This window comes from Hemiscyllium ocellatum, chromosome 9 (assembly GCF_020745735.1).
Source record: "Hemiscyllium ocellatum isolate sHemOce1 chromosome 9, sHemOce1.pat.X.cur, whole genome shotgun sequence".
Lineage (NCBI taxonomy): Eukaryota > Metazoa > Chordata > Chondrichthyes > Orectolobiformes > Hemiscylliidae > Hemiscyllium > Hemiscyllium ocellatum.
Genome location: NC_083409.1, coordinates 103244011 through 103264196, shown reverse-complemented (window position 1 = coordinate 103264196; position 20186 = coordinate 103244011). Strand labels below are relative to the sequence as shown.

Sequence of the window (20186 nt, the reverse complement as noted above, 5' to 3'; positions counted from 1 at the left end):
AAACTAAGGGAGTTGCCATGGGCACCCGCATGGGCCCCAGCTATGCCTGCCTCTTTGTAGGATATGTGGAACAGTCCATCTTCCGCAACTACACTGGCACCACCCCCCACCTTTTCCTCCGCTACATCGATGACTGTATCGGCGCTGCCTCGTGCTCCCACGAGGAGGTTGAACAGTTCATCAACTTTACTAACACCTTCCATCCCGACCTGAAATTCACCTGGACTGTCTCAGACTCCTCCCTCCCCTTCCTAGACCTTTCCATTTCTATCTCGGGCGACCGACTCAACACAGACATCTATTATAAACCGACTGACTCCCACAGCTACCTGGACTACACCTCCTCCCACCCTGCCCCCTGTAAAAACGCCATCCCATATTCCCAATTCCTTCGTCTCCGCCGCATCTGCTCCCAGGAGGACCAATTCCAACACCGCACAGCCCAGATGGCCTCCTTCTTCAAGGACCGCAGATTCCCCCCAGACGTGATCGACGATGCCCTCCACCGCATCTCCTCCACTTCCCGCTCCTCCGCCCTTGAGCCCCGCTCCTCCAACCGCCACCAAGACAGAACCCCACTGGTTCTCACCTACCACCCCACCAACCTCCGCATACAACGTATCACCCGCCGCCATTTCCGCCACCTCCAAACGGACCCCACCACCAAGGATATATTTCCCTCCCCTCCCCTATCAGCGTTCTGCAAGGACCACTCCCTTCGTGACTCCCTCGTCAGATCCACACCCCCCACCAACCCAACCTCCACCCCGGCACCTTCCCCTGCAACCGCAGGAAATGTAAAACTTGCGCCCACACCTCCACACTCACTTCCCTCCAAGGCCCCAAGGGATCCTTCCATATCCGCCACAAGTTCACCTGTACCTCCACACACATCATCTATTGCATCCGCTGCACCCGATGTGGCCTCCTCTATATTGGTGAGACAGGCCGCTTACTTGCGGAACGCTTCAGAGAACACCTCTGGGCCGCCCGAACCAACCAACCCAATCACCCCGTGGCTCAACACTTTAACTCCCCCTCCCACTCCACCGAGGACATGCAGGTCCTTGGACTCCTCCACCGGCAGAACACAACTACACGACGGCTGGAGGAGGAGCGCCTCATCTTCCGCCTGGGAACCCTCCAACCACAAGGTATGAATTCAGATTTCTCCAGCTTCCTCATTTCCCCTCCCCCCACCTTGTCTCAGTCGGTTCCCTCAACTCAGCACCGCCCTCCTAACCTGCAATCCTCTTCCTGACCTCTCCGCCCCCACCCCACTCCGGCCTATCACCCTCACCTTGACCTCCATCGCCCCTCCCCCTAGTCCCTCCTCCCTACCTTTTATCTTAGCCTGCTTGGCTCTCTCTCTCTTATTCCTGATGAAGGGCTTATGCTCAAAACGTCGAATTCTCTATTCCTGAGATGCTGCCTGGCCTGCTGTGCTTTGACCAGCAACACATTTGCAGCACAGCTAATTTAATGTTAGCATCCCCTTTAACAGCTGGAATTACTGAATTCAGAAGAAACTAATGTTCAAACCAAACTCCTTTTAGACTTTTGATTCAAACACTCAGGACGACAAAAAATTTCGGTTTTGCAACATTAAGAAGCAAGAAGTAAAATTCCAATTGCCAGAAATGGTATATTCACCTTATCTTTGAACTGGGAATTAAGTTCTTCCACAGCAGCTTCAAATCTCTCTGCTCTCTTTCTTTGAGCTCGTGTTGCCTTCTTCAGAATCTCTTTGTCCATGGCAAGCTGATCTTTCAGAGCTAGCAGCTGGGATTTAAGGTGAGCGATCTGCAACTTATGGCCAATCACCGTGCCCTCAAATTTCTGAAATATTGAAAGATAGGGTGACATGTCACACAACAACCACAAGATGTCCTCAGGCACACGCAAAACAGCAACACAGGAAGTGACTGACAGCAGAACATTAGAGCCCACAGCAGGAGGATAAATAAATAGCATAGTCAGTCTAGCTACAGCCCAGGGACTGCAGTGGTTCAAGAAGGCAGCTTGCTACCTCTACCTCAAGGACAATTAAGGATGAACAATAATTGGCGATGACCATTTCCCATGACTGAATTAAAAAATCTTACATTATAGTTTTTAAAATGTGGACATTCAATTATCTGTGATAACAATCTATAAAACTCTAAATCGTTGTTGCTGCAATAGGTATATGTGTAAAAAATAGGAGTCCAGCACCACTCTAATCTGTAAAAAATAGGAGACGTTATTATAAAATCCCTACAGTGTGGAAGCAGTCTATTTGGTCCATCAAGTCCATACTGACCCTCCAAACAGCACTCCACTCAGATCCACCTCCCTCCTCTATAACCCTGCTCACTGCAGGCAAGGTTAAAAATTCACGCAACACCAAGTTATAGTCCAACAGGTTTAATTGGAAGCACTACTCCTTCATCAGGCACTCCAAAAGCTAGTGCTTCCAATTAAACCTGTTGGACTGTAACCTGGTTTTGTGTGATTTTTAACTTTGTACACCCCAGTCCAACACCAGCATCTCCAAATCATCACTACAGGCAATTTAGCATGGCCAATCGACTTACCCTGCACATCTTTGGACTGTGGGAGGAAGCTGGAGCACACCCACACAGACACAGGGGGAATGTGCAATCTCTACACAGACAGTCGCTTGAGGCTGGAATTGAACCCAGGTCCCTGGTGCTAGGAGGTAGCAATACTAACCACTGAGCCACTCTTATTCTAATGACAATAACCTTTACATGGTTTAAATCAGAAAAAAAAACAGATATTTGTGGCTGCCTAGTGCACACCTCATTTTAAGACAACTACATTAATTGTTTCCCTAAACCTCTCCAACTCTCTCTCCTCCTTACCCTAATCAACCTTTTGGTCATCTGCGCTGACATCTTCTTTGTCTCAAGTTCAGATTTTAGTTGATAATTCACCGCTGATAAGCTTTGAGAAATGTTGTTATGTTAAAGATGCCACATAAATGCACATTTTTGGGAAAGATGGTGGTGTAGAGGTAATGCTGCTAGTCTAGTAATCTTGAGGTCTATGTTAATGAGCTGGGACACGGGTTCAAACCCCATGATGCCACCTGGTGGAAACTGAATTCAGTCAATTCATCAGGAACTGCAAGCTAACCTCAAGTGATGTGACCATGAAACAACCATTAATTTAAAAGTTCAAAAATCATTAAGGGAAGGAAATCTACCCCCTATACTGTGGGTGACTCCAGGCACTATGTAGTTTACTCCTAACTGCCCTCAGAAATGGCTTAGTCACTCAGACCAAGGGGAAAAGATGCTAACCTTGCTAATCAATACAGTTAAGAGTTTTAATAATTACTTTATATACAGATCAGTACAGATATAATCTATTTTAGTCATCCACTATCCTCTAACTTTTATTTGTGGTTCTTCATCTGTTGTCTGAAGGTCTGAGCAAACTTATTGCCCAAAATCTTTTAGAAGTTCATATTTTATGAGGAATTTAGATAGAGTTAATGTTAGTTGTTTGTTCACTAGGATGAAGGATTTCAAGTTACGTGGGCACATTTTTGAGATAAGAGGAGAGCGACTTAACAAAGACACGAGAGGCAAATATTTTACACAAAGGGTGGTTCATGTGTGGCATGAACTTCCTGAGGAAGTGGGGGATGTGGGTACAGTTACAACATTTAAAAGACATTTGGACAAGTACATGAATGGGAAAGGTTTGGAGGAACATGGGCCAGGACCAGGCAGATGGGACTAGATTAGTTTGGAATTATGTTTGACACAGACTGGTTGGACCGAAGGTTTCTGTGGTCTATGACTCTATGATTTTATAAGTCTTGGTTCAAAGTTTGTGAGAAGATTTGTAGCTCGGGTGCTCGTTGTTGTGGTTCTGTTTGCCGAGGTGGGAATTTGTGTTGCAGACATTTCGTCCCCTGTCTAGGTGACATCCTCAGTGTTTGGGAGCCTCCTGTGAAGCGCTTCTGTGATGTTTCCTCTGGCATTTATAGTGGTTTGAATCTGCCGCTTTCGGTTGTCAGTTCCAGCTGCCCGCTGCAGTGGCCGGTATATTGGGTCCAGGTCAATCTGTTTGTTGATAGGTTTACAGGAAAGCCACACACACAGACCAAGTCCTGAACTACAAAAGCAACCACCCAACATACACAAAAGAAGCTGCATCAAGACACGGTTCAAAAGGGCCACAACACACTGCAGTACACCAGAACTGCAAAAAGAGGAAGAAGAACACCTATACAATGTATTTGCCAAAAACAGATTCCCCCTCAATTTAATCAACAGATGCTTAAGGGAAAGACAACAGAATGAGGACATGCCACAACCCAAAGGACTAGCCACGTTACCATACATCAAGAACATTTCTGAACTGACAGCCAGACTACTACGACCACTAGGACTCATAACAGCACACAAACCAACAGCCACTCTCAGACAACAACTCACCAGGATGAAGGACCCGATACCCAGCATGAGCAAAACCAACGTAGTGTACAAAATCCCATGCAAGGACTGCACAAAACACTACATAGGACAAACAGGAAGACAGCTAATGATCCGCATCCATGAACACCAACTAGCCACGAAACGACATGACCAGCTATCCTTAGTAGCCACACACGCGGATGACAAGCAACATGAGTTCGACTGGGACAATACTACTTTTATAGAACAAGCCAAACAGAGAACAGCCAGGGAATTCCTAGAGGCATGGCACTCATCCACAGATTCTATCAACAAACACATCGACCTGGACCCAATATATCAGCCACTGCAGCAGACAGCTGGAACTGACAACCAGGAGCGGCAGAGACAAACCGCTATAAATGCCAGAGGAAACATCACAGAAGCGCTTCACAGGAGGCTCCCAAACACTGAGGATGTCACCTAGACAGGGGACGAAACGTCTGCAACACAAATTCTCAGCTCGGCGAACAGAACCACAATAATAAGTGATGGTCCCCTTTCGAAACATCCCTATTGATCTTCCAGCTTTGGCATCCTATTGTCGCATCTTCCTTGCTTTGAACCAGCTTAGTTACTACAGGTATATGGTTCCTGAGATTATAATATCTTGGAATGACCTTTATGTTTAGGAAAAATATGAAGGTCATGTGACCTGTGGCCCAGTCTGCCAGTTAATGGGATCACTAAAGCTTATGGGGAACCTAGACTACATTACTGGTGAAAATGAAAGTGAATGGCACTCACATCTGCAGATAATGAAGGAGGCAGCCGATTAGCTGAAAGGAAGGTATTAAGAACTTCACTTTATAAAAGGGTATCCTTTGAGTTTCCCTTTTGATTTTAGAATAGGATAGAGCTGTGCTTTGAACAAAAACAACTAATTAACATTTATACCTGAATACCAGGCCCATGTGGTACGTGTTGTCACAGGCAAGGGGTACAGAGCAAATCATTGTAAAGATCAGGTTACAGGCTTCCCTAAATCACAGCTGGATGAGTAAGTCAGGGTCTGGGTGGGTTATAGTGGTGGTTAGAGAGAGAGAGAGAGACTGAGAGAGAGAGAGAGAGAGAGAGAGAGAGAGAAAGACAGAGTCAAAGACAGAAAAAGACAGAGACAAAGAGAGAGTGTAAAAGGAAAAGACAGAGAGACAAACTACAGGCTGTGATAATTTTTTTGAATTGTATGCAATAGAACCGTTGAAGGACCAAGCTTTCCTAGATCTAAAGCTGTGTAATAAGATGGGAATAGTTAATGATCTCATTATTAGGATTGTCTTGGCAGGAACGATCACAGTATTTAGAATACTGTGATTGTACTTAGAATTTAGAATACAGATGGAGCGGGTGAAGATAAAATCCAATACCACCATCCTGTGCTTAAACTAGGGAGACTATAATAGGATGAGGGAGGAGTTGGCTAAAGTAGACTGGAAACAAAGATTTTATGGTGGGACACTTGACGAGCAATGGAGGACTTTCAAAGCAATTTTTCAAAGTGCTCAGCAAAAGTATATTCCAGTGAAAAGGCCGGAGTGTGGGGAAAGGGGTAATCTGCCAGGGGTGGCTCAGTAAATAAGGGAGGGTATCAAATTGAAAGAGAAGGCATTCAAAGTGGCCAAGATCATCGGAAAACTAGTAGATTGGGAACTAGAAGATTAAAGTTCAACAGAAATCCATAAAAGAAAAGAGAATAAACTAGCACAGAATATAGAGACACATCGCCAAAGTTTCAATAAATATGTAAAATGAAGAAGAGTGATTAAAGTAAACATTGGTCCTTTGGAGGATGGGAAGGGGGATCTAGTTATGGGATATGATGAAATGGCCAAGGCATTTATTAGGTATTTTGTATCAGTCTTCACAATAGAGGACACTAGTAACATGCCAGTAATTGATAAGTAGATGAAGATAGATGAGGACCTAGAAACAATCATTATCACGAAAGAGGTAGTGTTGAGCAAGCTAATGAAACTAAAGGTAGACAAGTCTCCTGGCCCTGATGGAATGCATCCCGGGGTGCTGAAAGAGATGGCGGGAGAAATAGCATGTACACTTGTAATAATTTACCAAAATTCGCTGGACTCTGAGGCAGTCTCAGCAGATTGGAAAACAGCAAATGTGACACCACTGTTTTAAAAGGAGATAGACAAAAGATGGGGAATTATAAATCAGTTAGCTTCACTTCTGTCGTAGGGAAAATGCTTGAATCTATTATCAAGGAAAAAAATAGCAAGGCATCTAGATAGAAACTGTCCCGTTGGGCAGACACAGCATGGGTTCATGAAAGACAAGTCATGTTTAATTCATCCACTGGAATTCTATGAAGACGTTATGAGCATGGTGGACAATGGGGACCCAGTAGATTTCCAAAAGGCATTTAACAAGTTGCTGCACAAAGGCTGCGGCATAAGCTAAAGATGCAAGGCGTTACAGACAATGGATTAGCGTGGATAGAGGATTAGTTAACTAACAGAAAGAAAACAGCGGGGATAAATGAGTGCTTTTCTGGTTGACAATCCGTGACAGTGGTGTACCTCAGGGAGCAGTGTTGGGACCGCAAATTATTCACAATTTACATAGATGATTTGGAGTTGGGGACAATGTATAGTGTGTCAACATTTGAGGATGACACTAAGCTGAGTGGTAAAGCAAAGTGTGCAGAGACCTGTGAAATGTTGCAAAGGGACACAGATAGTTTAAGTGAGTGGGCAAAGGTCTGGCAGATGGAATACAGTGTTAATAAATGTGAAGTCATCCATTTCAGTATGAATAACAGTTAAAAAGGACAATCATTTGACTGGTAAATAATTGCAGCATGTTGCTGTGCAGAGGCACCTGGGTGCCCTTGTGTGTGAATTGCTTATGGTTGGTTTGCAGGTACAACAGGTAATTAAGAAGGCAAATGGAATTTTGTCCTTCATTGCTAAAGGAATTGAGTTTAAACACAGGGAGGTTATCCTGCAGCTGTACAGAGTGCTGGTGAGGCCACCCTTGGAGTGCTGTGTGCAGTTTTGGTCTCCTTACTTGAGAAAGGAGGTACTGGCACTGGAGGGTGTGCAAAGGAGGTTCACTAGGTTGATTCCAGAGTTGAGGAGGTTGGCTTATGAGGAGAGATTGAGTAGGCTGGGACTGTACTCATTGGAATTAAGAAGAATGAAGGGGGCATCTTACAGAAACATATAAAATTATGAAGGGAATAGATAAGAAAGGAGTAGAGAGGATGTTTCATTGGTGGCTAAAACTAGAACAAGAGGGCATAGCCTCCAAATTCGGGAGCACAGATTTAGGACTGAATTGAGAAGGAACTTCTTCACCCAGAAGATTTTAAATCTGTGGAATTCCCTGCCCAGTGAAGTAGTTGAGGCTTCCTCAGTAAATGCTTTCAAAGCTAAGATAAATAATTTTTTGAATAGTAAAGGAGATAACAGTTATGGTGAGTGGGCGGGTAAGTGGAGTTGAGGCCACAAAAAGTTCAGCCATGATCTTATTGAACGGTGGAGCAGGCTCAAGGGGTCAGATGGCCTACTCCTGCTCCTAGTTCTTATGTAAGTCTTTACGGTTCACCGTATCACACAATGTGTAGAAGCTCATAATCATAAGTCGAACATAGAATAGTATAGCATAGAAACAGGAGGAAAAAGTGAGGTCTGCAGATGCTGGAGATCAGAGCTGAAAATGTGTTGCTGGAAAAGCGCAGCAGGTCAGGCAGCATCCAAGGAACAGGAAATTCGATGTTTCGGGCACAAGCCCTTCTTTTTTTTTTCGGGCTTGTGCCCAAAACGTTGAATTTCCTGTTCCTTGGATGCTGCCTGACCTGCTGCGCTTTTCCAGCAACACATTTTTAGCATAGAAACAGGCCCCTTGGCCCACCATGTCTATGCAGACATTGATACTCTTGGTGTACTGGTCCACATCCATTTATTCCCTGAATTTGATGTGTCTGTTTAAATACCTCTTAAACATTCCTGTCACATCTGATTCCACCAGCTCCCCTGGCAGTGAGTTCCTGGCACCTACCACCCTCCGTGTAAAGGAATCATCTCACAGATATCCTTCAAACTCTTCCCTTCTCAGCTTAAACCTAGGCCCTGAGCATTTGATATTTCTGGGAAAAATACTCTGACCACTACCCTATCTTTGCCTCTCATAATTTTATGTGTTTCTATCAGGTCGCCCCTCAGTCACTGATGCTCTAGCGCAAACAACCCAAGTTTGTCCAATCTCTCCTTACAGTTAATAAACTCCAATTGAGGCAGCATCCTGGTAAACTTCTTTCGCACCATCTCTAAAGCCTTCATTTCCTTCCTGTCATGTGGCGGCTGGAACTATACACAATATTTCAAATGTGGTCAACACTAAAGTCTTGTACTACTGCCCCATGACTTGCCAACTTTCATATTAAATGCCCTGATGAAAGCAAGCATGTCGTATGCCTTCTTTACCACCCTATCCACTGTGTTTCTACTTTCAGGCAGCTATGGACTTGCATCCAATAACCCTCTACATATTAATGCTCCTTAGGATCCTGCCTTTCATTGTATAGTTTCCTCTTGCATTTGACCTCCCAAAACGTATCACCTTGCACTTGTCTGCATTATACTCTGAATTGACAAGACTGCATTTATGATGAGTTGAAATGGGGCTGGGAAGATTCACAAAGTTTAAGCTAGGGGGAGGATCTCCAACAATATTCACATTATGAAGAATTGTTCTTGGAACAGATGTTGCCAAGGTGACAAAGGAAAAGAACAGAAGTGAACCCTTGGGAGCTGGGAATCACTTGTGACTGATTTATGAAGAACTGCACATTCTGTTCCTCATTTTAGAATCCCGACAGTGTGGAAGCACTTTGGCCTATTGAGTCCATACCAACCATCCAAACAGCATTCCCATGTGGACCCATTCCTCTACCCTATCCCTGTAACCCTGCATTGACCATAGCTAATCCGCCTAGCCTGCACATCCCCAGACACCATGGAAAATATAGCATGGCCGATCCACCTAAATTGTACATCTCTGGACCATGGAAGGAGACCTACCCAGACACGAGGAGGACATGCAAACTCCACATAGACAGTCGTCCGAGGGTGGAATCAAAGCTGGGTCCCTGGTGCTGTGAGGCAGCAGTGCTAACCACTGTGGTGCCCTACTTAAAGAACAACAGGACTTAGACATATGAAGCAACGGAGACAGTAGTATTCACTGGTTAAGTTGCTGATAAAGATTCAGTTTAGCCAACATAATTTTAGTCCTTTCTTCTCAAAATGTGAAATCATACATTGGCCTTTAAACTTAAACTTCCTTTTAGAAGTTTGTCCCTATGTAGATCTAACACGGAATCTCACAATTATTGTGTTGCCCTGCCCTAGGATTGCCTGGGAGAGATCCTCAACTCTACTCAGGCCAATCACCCACATTACATTAAACAAATATCCCTTTAATCTCTTCAGAGATCTAGGGATCGTAACCCAGTCTCCTATTAATATAAACAATTCTCGCCATCATGACTATCGCTTTGCTGAATGATGGAACATTGTTTGACCATCTGCTCTTCCCGATGTTAATTAGGTAGATTATGTGAAAAGGGTGAAAATCAAATCAAATGGAACAGTAATTTGCGTTGATAAAATTTTATTGCTCTTGTAATATACTCATTGTTCAATTTTATGAAACCTCTCAGGTAATTAAGATCAAAGATTAACTATAATAGTGCGTCTGTGTTTATATTTAGTTGCGAAATTTCTAGCTTGTCCCATTAGCTGGGTCAAACATTGTTTTAGAATCTGAATTAGTGCTGCTATTCTCTTAGGAAGAAGATTTATTAGAGGACAATAATGTCTGCACAACACAGATTACAGTCATAATCAAAAGCTATCTGTAGTTGATTTGAAATTTCAAAGCTCAGACCATTTCTAACCCATATGAATGGTTTGTCACTCTGATCTGAACCATACTGTCAAAGTTTCTGTCATCAACAGCAGTCCCTCGCAGTCAAGAATGACTCTCTTCCACTCTCAGGGTGAGTCCGTAGGTGCTGCACTACTACAGGCTGTTGGGCAGGTGGTGGTCATGGGAAGTGGAGGGTAGGATGCTCCTTTCGCTGTTTTCCCCTGGCTCCCATTTGTACCCAACGGTAAGTCTCGAGATGCTCGATGCCTTCCCAGAATGCTCCTCTTCCACTTTGGACGATCTTGGGCCAGTGATTCCCAGGTGTCTGTGGGAATGCTGCACTTCCCTGTGAGACCTTGAGGTTATCACTGAAGCACTTCCCCTGAGCACCTGGGGCTCACCTGCGGTTTCAGAGCTGGGAGTAGAGTACCAACTTGGGGAGTCTCATGTTAATCATGGGGACAATGTGCCCAGCTGATTTTTTGGAAGGAGGGGGAAAATGCAGGGAGGGCGGATGGGGGGTTAATACCTCAATACTGGGGATGTTGGCCTGGTCTAGGATGCTGTTGTTGGTACATCTTTTGTCTTTAAGTTGGGACAACTTGCACATTAAAGATATCAGTATACAGGCATCTTGTTTTTAACCTGGATACAGCTCTCCAGCTTACATCACCGTGGTACCTGCTTATAATGAATTAGAACACAGCCAACCTCGACAAAGAGAAAGGCCAGCAGTATCCAACGCTAAAATAGGGATTAGTACCCTCTGTATATCCAAATACAGGTCTAACCACTGCTTAAGGACTCCACTGCAATCACACTCTGCCCTGAGCCAACGTGTGCTGGCATCAGCTGTACTTTTGTTCTCCAATTAATACAACCAGCTGATCTGACCTCGGGCTCAATTTCACTTTCCTGCCCACTGTCCATAACACCTTGAGCCCGTTACCAATTCCTTTCATTCACTTCATTGCTTAAGATGTGAGCATTGCCGACAAGGCCGGAACTGAGCAGCCATCCCTAAATATCCCTGAGAAAGACTCAACAAAACCAGAACTGAACAAGTTATGAACAAATTCCAAACTATTAATCTTTGCTCTCTCTCCATGTATGCTGCATGACCTGTCGATCTCTTCCAGCATGTTGGTGCTGTCATCTTCAAGAGTTAAGTTGTGGACCTTAAAAGTCAGAATTATCACACCAGTAACGTGCATCTACACAGCACCTTTAAATGTGGGAAAAAAATCCATTGTACAAATCCATTGTGCAGAGCTCAGTTCCTTGTGTACGTTGGTTAAGCCCATGCTTATGTGCTGTGTCATGCCAATAGCTTCACATCATGAGTGAGACTATTTGTTGGTCACAAATTGAGACCTCTTACAGATCATCTTATTAATGCGCTAAACATTATCTACAGAAAATAAATAAAACCCAAAGAACTGCAGATGCTGTAAATCAGAAACAAAAACAGAAATTGCTGGAAAAGCTCAGCAGGTCTGGCAGCGTCTCTGGAGAGAAATCAGGTCAGAAGTAACATGACACAAGGTTATAGTGCAACAGATTTATTTGAAATCACAAGCTTTTGGAGCGCTGCTCCATCATCAGGTGAAGACTTGAAGGGGCAGTGCTCCAAATGCTTGTGACTACAAATAAACCTGCTGGAGTATAAACCTGGTGTTGTGTGACTTCTGACCTGGTCCACCCCAGTCCAACACAGGACCCTCCACATCGACAGAAATCAGAGTTAACGTTTTGGGTCCAGTGACCCTTCCTCAGAACTGATGGTAGCTAGGAAAATGTTGGTTTATATACAGAAGATAGGGTGGAAGGAGGTGGTAAGGAGTAAGGATAGGTGGGGATAGAACCCAAAGAGAGAGAAGAGCAGTTGGAAAGACAAATGAGTGAATAACAATCTAGCTAGGAGGGTGATTAGCTGTTAATCGAGACAGTTAGGGGCTGTAGAGTTGCCTATGGAGATTTTCAAGATGAAAAAATCATAGCCAGTCATTTTCCTCAAAGTCCGTCTCAAATTTTCTACTATGTCCATCAAATGTAAAAATGATTTATTATTCTTTAACCTTTAATTTTACTGCAATTTTATTCAAGATTTGTCCTATTTTGAGGAAGAACTTACCAGGATCTGATTTGACATTCTCTTGTTCCTGCCATCTTTGTTTCTAAGCTGCTCTTGTAGACGGGCTTGGGTTGCTTCAGCAGACTTCGACAGCTGCTTTACAAAGCAAGAATTAACCTGGAAATAAAGTGCAATTTGCATTAATTAACCCCTGTGAAAAATCATTTAATCTATTCTGGTTATGTAAGAAAAATTCCAATATCCTTGTACCTTTTCCATCTGACATTGTGCCATAGCTTCTTTCGCATTTCTCTCAACATGCTGGAGTTTTCTTTTCAAATGCTGCAAAACAATGTTTTGACACGACTTTAGTGCAAAAATCATATGAAACCTATCCACTTTTGTGTGTTTGATCCAGTTTAGAACAATGTGTTTACTTTTAGGATTGATGAAAGTAAAATACTTGCAATATTTTCAGTTTCACATCTTGTCAGCTTCTGTGTCAGCACTTCAATTTGTTTGCTGGTACAATCCACACAAGGCTGGAAAGATAAACTTAGATTAGAATGTGGCCTCACATTCCCAAACAAGCAACTGCCTAAAAATTCCATTATCTTTGATTCTTATCCACAATAACTTTGGAAAGCCCAACTCAAATAATCATTGCAGTCATGAATTATCCCCCTTCTTGTGAATTTAAGGTAATTCCTCTCCTCAAGAAACTAACTTAACTCCAGTTGGTGTGCCAGAAGAAAAAAAACAATTATAGCATATTTACATTATAAATACCATAGGGCACTATGAGTAAGAGCTGATAGGAGTCTTAGTGAGTTGTGCAGACGATAGATTGGGTAATGGAAGAAATTAAATCTTATTATACTGCTGAATTAATACTTTGCCTTTTAATAAAATTATGACCATGTACTTTAGCTGAGGGTAGTTGAAGTTCAATGAAATCGAGTATTAAAGAGGACAGAATTTATTCGAAAGCAGTAAATAACTATTGCTGCAAAAGGGCTACTGCATTTGTCCACATGATAGGGACTGTATTCCAAAAATAGCGAGTTGTGCGAAATATTTGGAGCGGAATGGGACAGGAAACAGGAGCTGGGAATATTCCCAGGTCCCAAACCTGTGTATCCGGTTGGGAATATTCACTGAACTTTTGGCCTGACCGTTCCCCTAGTTGGCATGGAAACAAGTTCCCTGTCCATGGATGATGGATAGGTTTTTCAAAAACAAGGAATCAGAACACCGTTCAGATTAATAGAAGCAGATGATTGCAATATGTGGTAAGTAACAGAGGGGGCACTACAACAGGAAAGCGAAAACTAATTATACAACCCAAAGACAACAAGGCTATCACTGCTGCTACACAGAGTGGCCTTTGGTTACACACATTCTCAAACAGGCAGACCTCTTGGGGATGTATGGAACTCTCCTCCAGCCTTCCATCAGATGCTGAGCCCAGAGAGTTAATCAGCCCCTCACCATTTCAGGAATTCGAATGCTGACTGAATAATGCCTGCCAAGTTCCGTTAACCATTGCCTATGAGGTTCTTAATGAACCTATTGGCTGCCTGACTTAAATTGGCAGATGTGAGAACAGTCGAATGTGTTTTTTTTTTCAAAAGCTATCCTCAAATCCATCTTGAAAATATTCCACCACTGTAGGTGAAAGACTACAGGGAGGAAGACAAAGGGAAAATGTTTAACATGGCAAACAAACGTGGGTCAAATGAGCTGCAGGTGTGTGTTGGAAGGAGGTAGTTCAGTCCTCTTGCAATATTTCTGAGGCAGAGTTCCTGAAATTGAAGGTTGTGTTACAGCATTGGCCTCAAGAGACAGGACAGTCAAATGGACAATGGGTAACCCCATAAACTGGGGATTAAAGAAGGTTCCTTTGCTATCATATAACAGGGCACTCACTCACTAGGTGGGTTCCGCTGAAGCCACAGCTAAATAATAAGAAACTGGATGGTTAATAAAGGGAACTGTAAATAGGAAAACTGTAAATTCGATTAATTCAATCTGTTCTTTGTAATGTTAAGAGATGCAATGCATATATCTATGAACGACATGACAAATTGTACAGGTAACAAAGAATTATTTCTATGAATAAAGTGTATTTTGAAATTTTTTAAAAATTGGCCTCAAAGCTGCCGTCCAAGGCGCGGTGGGGAAAGACCACCGTGTAACGTCTGCCTGCCAAAGAAGAACAGGGGGCCCACTCAGTAAGTGGGCTCTGCTGAAGCCTCAGCTAAATATCTGGATGGTAAACATACAGAACTGTATATACGAATGATTAATTCCGATCTCTGTATATAAAGAAATGCGAGGTGCGCCTATGAATGACACCACCAATTGTACAGATCATCAAAATATTTTATGAATAAAGTACATTTTTGAAATTAAAAAAATGACCTCTATGCCTCAAATGAATGTAAATATAGTGTGTTTCAAGTAAAAAATATCTTTGGTTTGTTTGGATAGAGTCAAACTCCAATATTTGTTTGTTTACTTGCTATGCTACTGCACAGAACCAAACTGCGTTTGTGACTATGTATATATGCGAAGAATTTTTTTTATGACTAAAGTATATTTTTGAAATTATAAACAAAATGGCATTGTATGTTCCATAGTAAGGTGATGTATTATCCTCGCTCGTGTGTATTATCTCCATTCACATCAGTTAATCAGCCAGGGATTCAGTAATTACTGGAATCACAAATGACAGCAACACTGACAAAGGAAAGACTTGTAGACCGATAAGGTACATCGGTAACTCCAGGATATCCCGTAGTCCCTCAGGCCCAAAGTAGTATGTTTGAAATGTGGTCACTCTGTAAACCAAGTGGCAGGTTAACAGTAGATCCAGAAACACAAACCTTGGCTCGAGGTTTGTAGTTTACAAATGCTCTCACCTTTTGCCTAAAACCAAATTCTGTCAAACTCTCAACGTACAATTAGCGATTTACACAGAACATAATAATCGCAGAACTTCCCTGGCAACTGAAAGGTGCTCGACACAGTTGTAACTTTTTTATATACTCACAATTGATCACACCGTTATTCATCAAGGATGTAACTTTATCTGAGGTCATATTTTTTGGAGTGTGGGGTGGGGGGTGCGCATTGAAGGTCAACAAAGTTTCGCCTACCTTGGAAATCCATCGTTCCCTGAAGAGAAATTGTAACTTTTGACTTGCAATCTTGAAATTTTCCAGCTTCTCTAAAAACATGTTCTTGTCTTCAGTAAATCCACTAAACCCCGAGGCTTGGATCTGATTCACCTTCAAAGATGGCAAAATACACTGGGCTAAATTAATTTTTAATCATTATGTAAAACTTACAGACAGACATAGGCACTCAATCTGACAGATGCTTGCCAGTGTTAATGTCCCTCCTCTTATCGCCCTTCACATGACCCCATCAACATACTCTACTTCTTCCCCAACTTAAGATCATAAGAAAGAGAAGGGTGAGGCCATTTAGACCATCAAGCCAGCTTAACCATTTAATAAGGTCAATGGCTGATCTGATTGTAGATTTAACAAAACTTTACTGCCTGTCCCCATTACCTTCCACTCCCACGTTGATCAAATATCTATCTAATTTGGGCAGCACCGTGGCACAGTGGTTAACATAGCTGCCTCACAACGCTAGGGACTCAGGTTCAATTAAACCCTTAGGCGACTGTCTGTGTGGAGTTTGCATGTTCTCCCTGTGACTGCGTGGGTTTCCTCCAGGTGCTCCGGTTTCCTCCTAGAGTCCAAAGGTGTGCAGGTGAGATGTATTAGCCATGGGAAATACAGGGATGGAGGGAGCTAGTCTGGGTGGGATGCTCTTCGGAGTGTCATTGTGGACTCAATGGGCAGAATGGCCTGCATCCACACTACAGGGACTCGATGGTTCTTTGACTCTAAGAACTCGGCTTTGGATATACACATTGACCCAGTCTCTGAGATGGAGAACTCAAAATACTGAGAAAATTTGCCCTCATCTCTAAGTTAAATAGGAATCCTCTTATTTTAATAGTGGCTCATGGGTCCTGTGCACCTTCTAAATTCACACATGCACATTTAACCAGGACGTGGGTGTGACTGTGGCTGGGACAATGCAACCAAGAATGGGAGGGGGGGGGAGCGGGGGCAGCCAGAGAAGAGGGGTTGAACAAGGTGGTGGGGGGAGGGTACACAAATGATGGGAGTGGGGTGATGGGGAGGGAAGCTACAGGACTCAGTACCAAGTTCAACCATTTTAGGACCTCAGCGCCTTCTCCTATGTCCTTTTCTTTATTAACACTTTAATTATGATCTACTGTTCTTTATATTCTAACAAATCATTTGACCTGCTGCTTATCTTTGGACAATTATATTCTTCCTTAAGTTTGATGCTTTCCCTAGTTTCTTGTAGGAATTTATTGGAGGAATATACATACTCTGATAGTTCTGAAATATCCCCTCACATGTCCATAACTTCATCTTAAGAGTAACAAGAAGATGGGGTACTGGGCTAATGGTCAGATACTTGGTCGTGTGGATGAGCAGAGGGATCTTGGTGTCCATGTACACAGATCTCTGAAAGTTGCCACCCAGGTAAATAGTGCTGTGAAGAAGGCATATGGTGTACTGGCTTTTATTGATAGAGGAATTGAGTTCCTGAGTCCTGAGGTCATATTGCAGTTGTATAAGACTCTGGTGCGGCCGCATCTGGAGTATTGTGTGCAGTTTTGGTCGCCATACTATAGGAAGGATGTGGAGGCACTGGAACGGGGTGCAAAGGAGGTTTACCAGGATGTTGCCTGGTATGGTAGGAAGATCGTATGAGGAAAGGCTGATGCACTTGGGGCTGTTTTCATTGGAGAAAAGAAGGTTTAAGGGTGACTTGATAGAGGTGTACAAGATGATTAGTGGTTTAGATAGGGTTGACCATGAGAATCATTTTCGACGTATGGAGTCAGATATTACGAGGGGGCATAGCTTTAAATTAAGGAATAGGAGGTATAGGACTGATGTTAGGGGTAGATTCTTTACTCAGCGAGTCATGAGTTCATGGAATGCCCTGCCAGCAACAGTGGTGGACTCTCCCTCTTTATGGGCATTTAAACGGGCATTGGATAGGCATATGGAGGATAGTGGGCTAGTGTAGGTTAGGTGGGCTTGGATCAGTGCAACATCGAGGGACGAAGGGCCTGTACTACGCTGTATTTTTCTATGTTCTATGTTCTATCTCTACTGATTAATCTTTTAGCTTAGCATGACAATCCATTTCACCGAGCTCAGCTTGCATGTCCACCCCGTTGCCCTAACTTAAGTTTACGATATTAGTCTTGGAGCTGGTCTTTTCCGTTCACACAAAGTAAAATTCAGACATACTGTGTTTGCTGCAACCTGGGGATACCTTCACTTTGAAGCATTTATTTAATCTCGAGAAAGAAGTGGGACTGTGAATGATGAGGGGAATGGGGAGAGAGACCGGAGAGGGCAGAAAGGGGGAGGGGAATCGCCCCCATGCTGTTTCACCACCTCATCTTGACTCTTCTCCGTCTCCTCCCCCTACACTCCCCACTGAACCAAGTTTCAATATTTTCAGCTTCATCTCTTCACACGTTATGTGCTTCTTCCATTTTCCTTCACAAACCAAAACCGCGCCCAGCACTCAGTGCACTGTAGAACGAGAGAGTTGATGCAGCCTTTGCATTGGGTGTTATCCAAATGTTGCAGAGGTGACTTATCAGGGCAGGAATTGTGCACACCCAGGTTAGCCACGTACACAGCTGTCAGCAGACACTGCCTATTTTTATACTGTGCCCCCCCATTCTAAAGCCTGCCACAAGAAGAAACATAGAAAACAGGTGCAGGAGGAAGCCATTCAGCCCCTTGAGCCTGCACCACCATTCAATATGATCATGGCTGATCATGCAATCTGAGTATCCCACTCCTGCCTTCTCCCCATACCCCTTAATCCCTTTAGCTGCAAGGACTACGTCCAGCTTCCTCTTGAATAAATATAATGAACTGGCCCCAACAGCTTCCTGTGGTACTGAATTCCACAAGTTCGCGATTCTCTGAATGAAGAAATTCTTCCTCCTCTCAGTCCTGAATGGCTTACCCCTTTTTCTTAGACTGTGGCCTCTAGTTCTGGACTTCCCCAACATCAGGAACATTCTTCCTGCATCTAGTCTGTCCAATTCCATCAGGATTTTATTTATTTCTATGAGATCCCCACCTCAGTCCCAGCGAGTACAAGCCCAGTCGATCCAGTCTTTCCTCATACCTCAGTCCTGCCATCCCGGGAATCAGTGTGGTGAACAATCGCTGGGTTCCCTCAATAGCAAGAATGTTCTTCCTCAGACTAGGAGACCAAAACTTCACACAGTACTCAAAGTCTGGCCTCACCAAGGCCCTGTATAATATCCTTCCATCATGAAAAAAAATCCCAAAGAACTGCAGATGCTGGGAATCAGAAGAATGTTCTGACAGCAGGATTGACTCTGAGCTTTCGGTTACCTGCCATTTCAACACACTATCATGTTCCCCGGCCAACACCTATGTCTCAGGCTTGTTACAGTGCTCTAGTGAAGATCAGTGCAACATTGAGTCATAGAGTTATATGAGCTGCCAGAGGAAGTGGTGGAGGCTGGTACAATTGCAACATTTAAAAGGCATTTGGATGGGTATATGAATAGGAAGGGTTTGGAGGGATATGGGCCAGGTGCTGGCAGGTGGGACTAGATTGGGTTGGGATATCTGGTCGGCATGGACAGGTTGGACCGAAGGGTCTGTTTCCACATCTGGAATAACAACAGCTAAGTTTCTTGGGGACCTCGCAGAACTGAATATCAAGTTCAATAATTTTACGACCTCAGCTCCTTGTCCTATGTCCTTACCCAAACCCCACCCACCTGACCTTGTCATCACATAGGCTGCCCCCACTGTCAGCCACTAACAGTCCCTATTAACAGCTACTGACACTCCCAGGCTGACCTTTACCCATTCCTTTATCTGCCCAACAGTTTTCCTCCCTCCCTGAGATCCGCCTCTACCTGTCGTTAATCGTTAACTCCTCCCCCCCTCACCACCAAACCTTTGCATATATACCAACCCTTCCCCAGCTAGAATCAGTTCTGAAGAAGGGTCACTGGACCTGAAATGTTAACTCTGATTTCTCTCCACAGAGCTGCTGACTTTTGTCCTGCAATTTCTGATCTGTCCAACATCTATTGTCAAGCCGCAGTGGAAACTGATATGCTTCAGTATGATCACCTCTCATTCTTCTGCTTGCCAATGGACAGCCCGGTGGTTCAGTGGTTAGCACTGTAGCCTCATACCGCCAGGGACCCAGGTTCGATTCCAGCCTTGGGTGACTGTCTGTGTGGAGTTTGCACATTCTCCCCGTGTCTGCGTGGGTTTCCTCTGGATTCCTCCCACAGTCACAAAGATGTGCTGGCCAGGCGGATTGGCCATGCTAATTTGTCCATAGTGCTAGGTGCATTGGTCAGGGGGAAATGGGTCTGGGTGGGTTACTCTTCGGAGGGTCGGTGTGGACTTGTTGGGCTGAAGGGCCTGTTTCTGTGCTGTAGGGAATCTAATCAGGTATAACCCAATAAACTTCTCCTCAAAACTCATCCCCTTCATCCTGGGAACCAGCTGTGTGAAATGCTTCCTGTGGAAGTATATCCCTTTAGAGACGAAAACCGTACACAGTACATATGATCCTGCTCCACAGCTACCTGATAAAGGAGC

At 43.8% G+C, this 20186-nt stretch overlaps 1 protein-coding gene across 3 annotated transcripts in view; it reads right to left on the bottom strand.

The window, feature by feature from the left end:
- The window catches only part of LOC132818849 (protein BCAP-like), an 86321-nt gene that overhangs the window by 47976 nt on the left and 18159 nt on the right, over positions 1–20186 (bottom strand). For all 3 annotated transcript variants that reach the window (XM_060829983.1, XM_060829984.1, XM_060829985.1), the window contains 5 exons: positions 15600–15731; positions 12906–12980; positions 12709–12780; positions 12499–12615; positions 1654–1839 (listed from right to left, as the gene is read on the bottom strand). In XM_060829983.1, coding sequence (XP_060685966.1) covers positions 1654–1839; positions 12499–12615; positions 12709–12780; positions 12906–12980; positions 15600–15731 — 582 coding nt within the window. The remainder of the gene's footprint in view (positions 1–1653; positions 1840–12498; positions 12616–12708; positions 12781–12905; positions 12981–15599; positions 15732–20186) is intronic.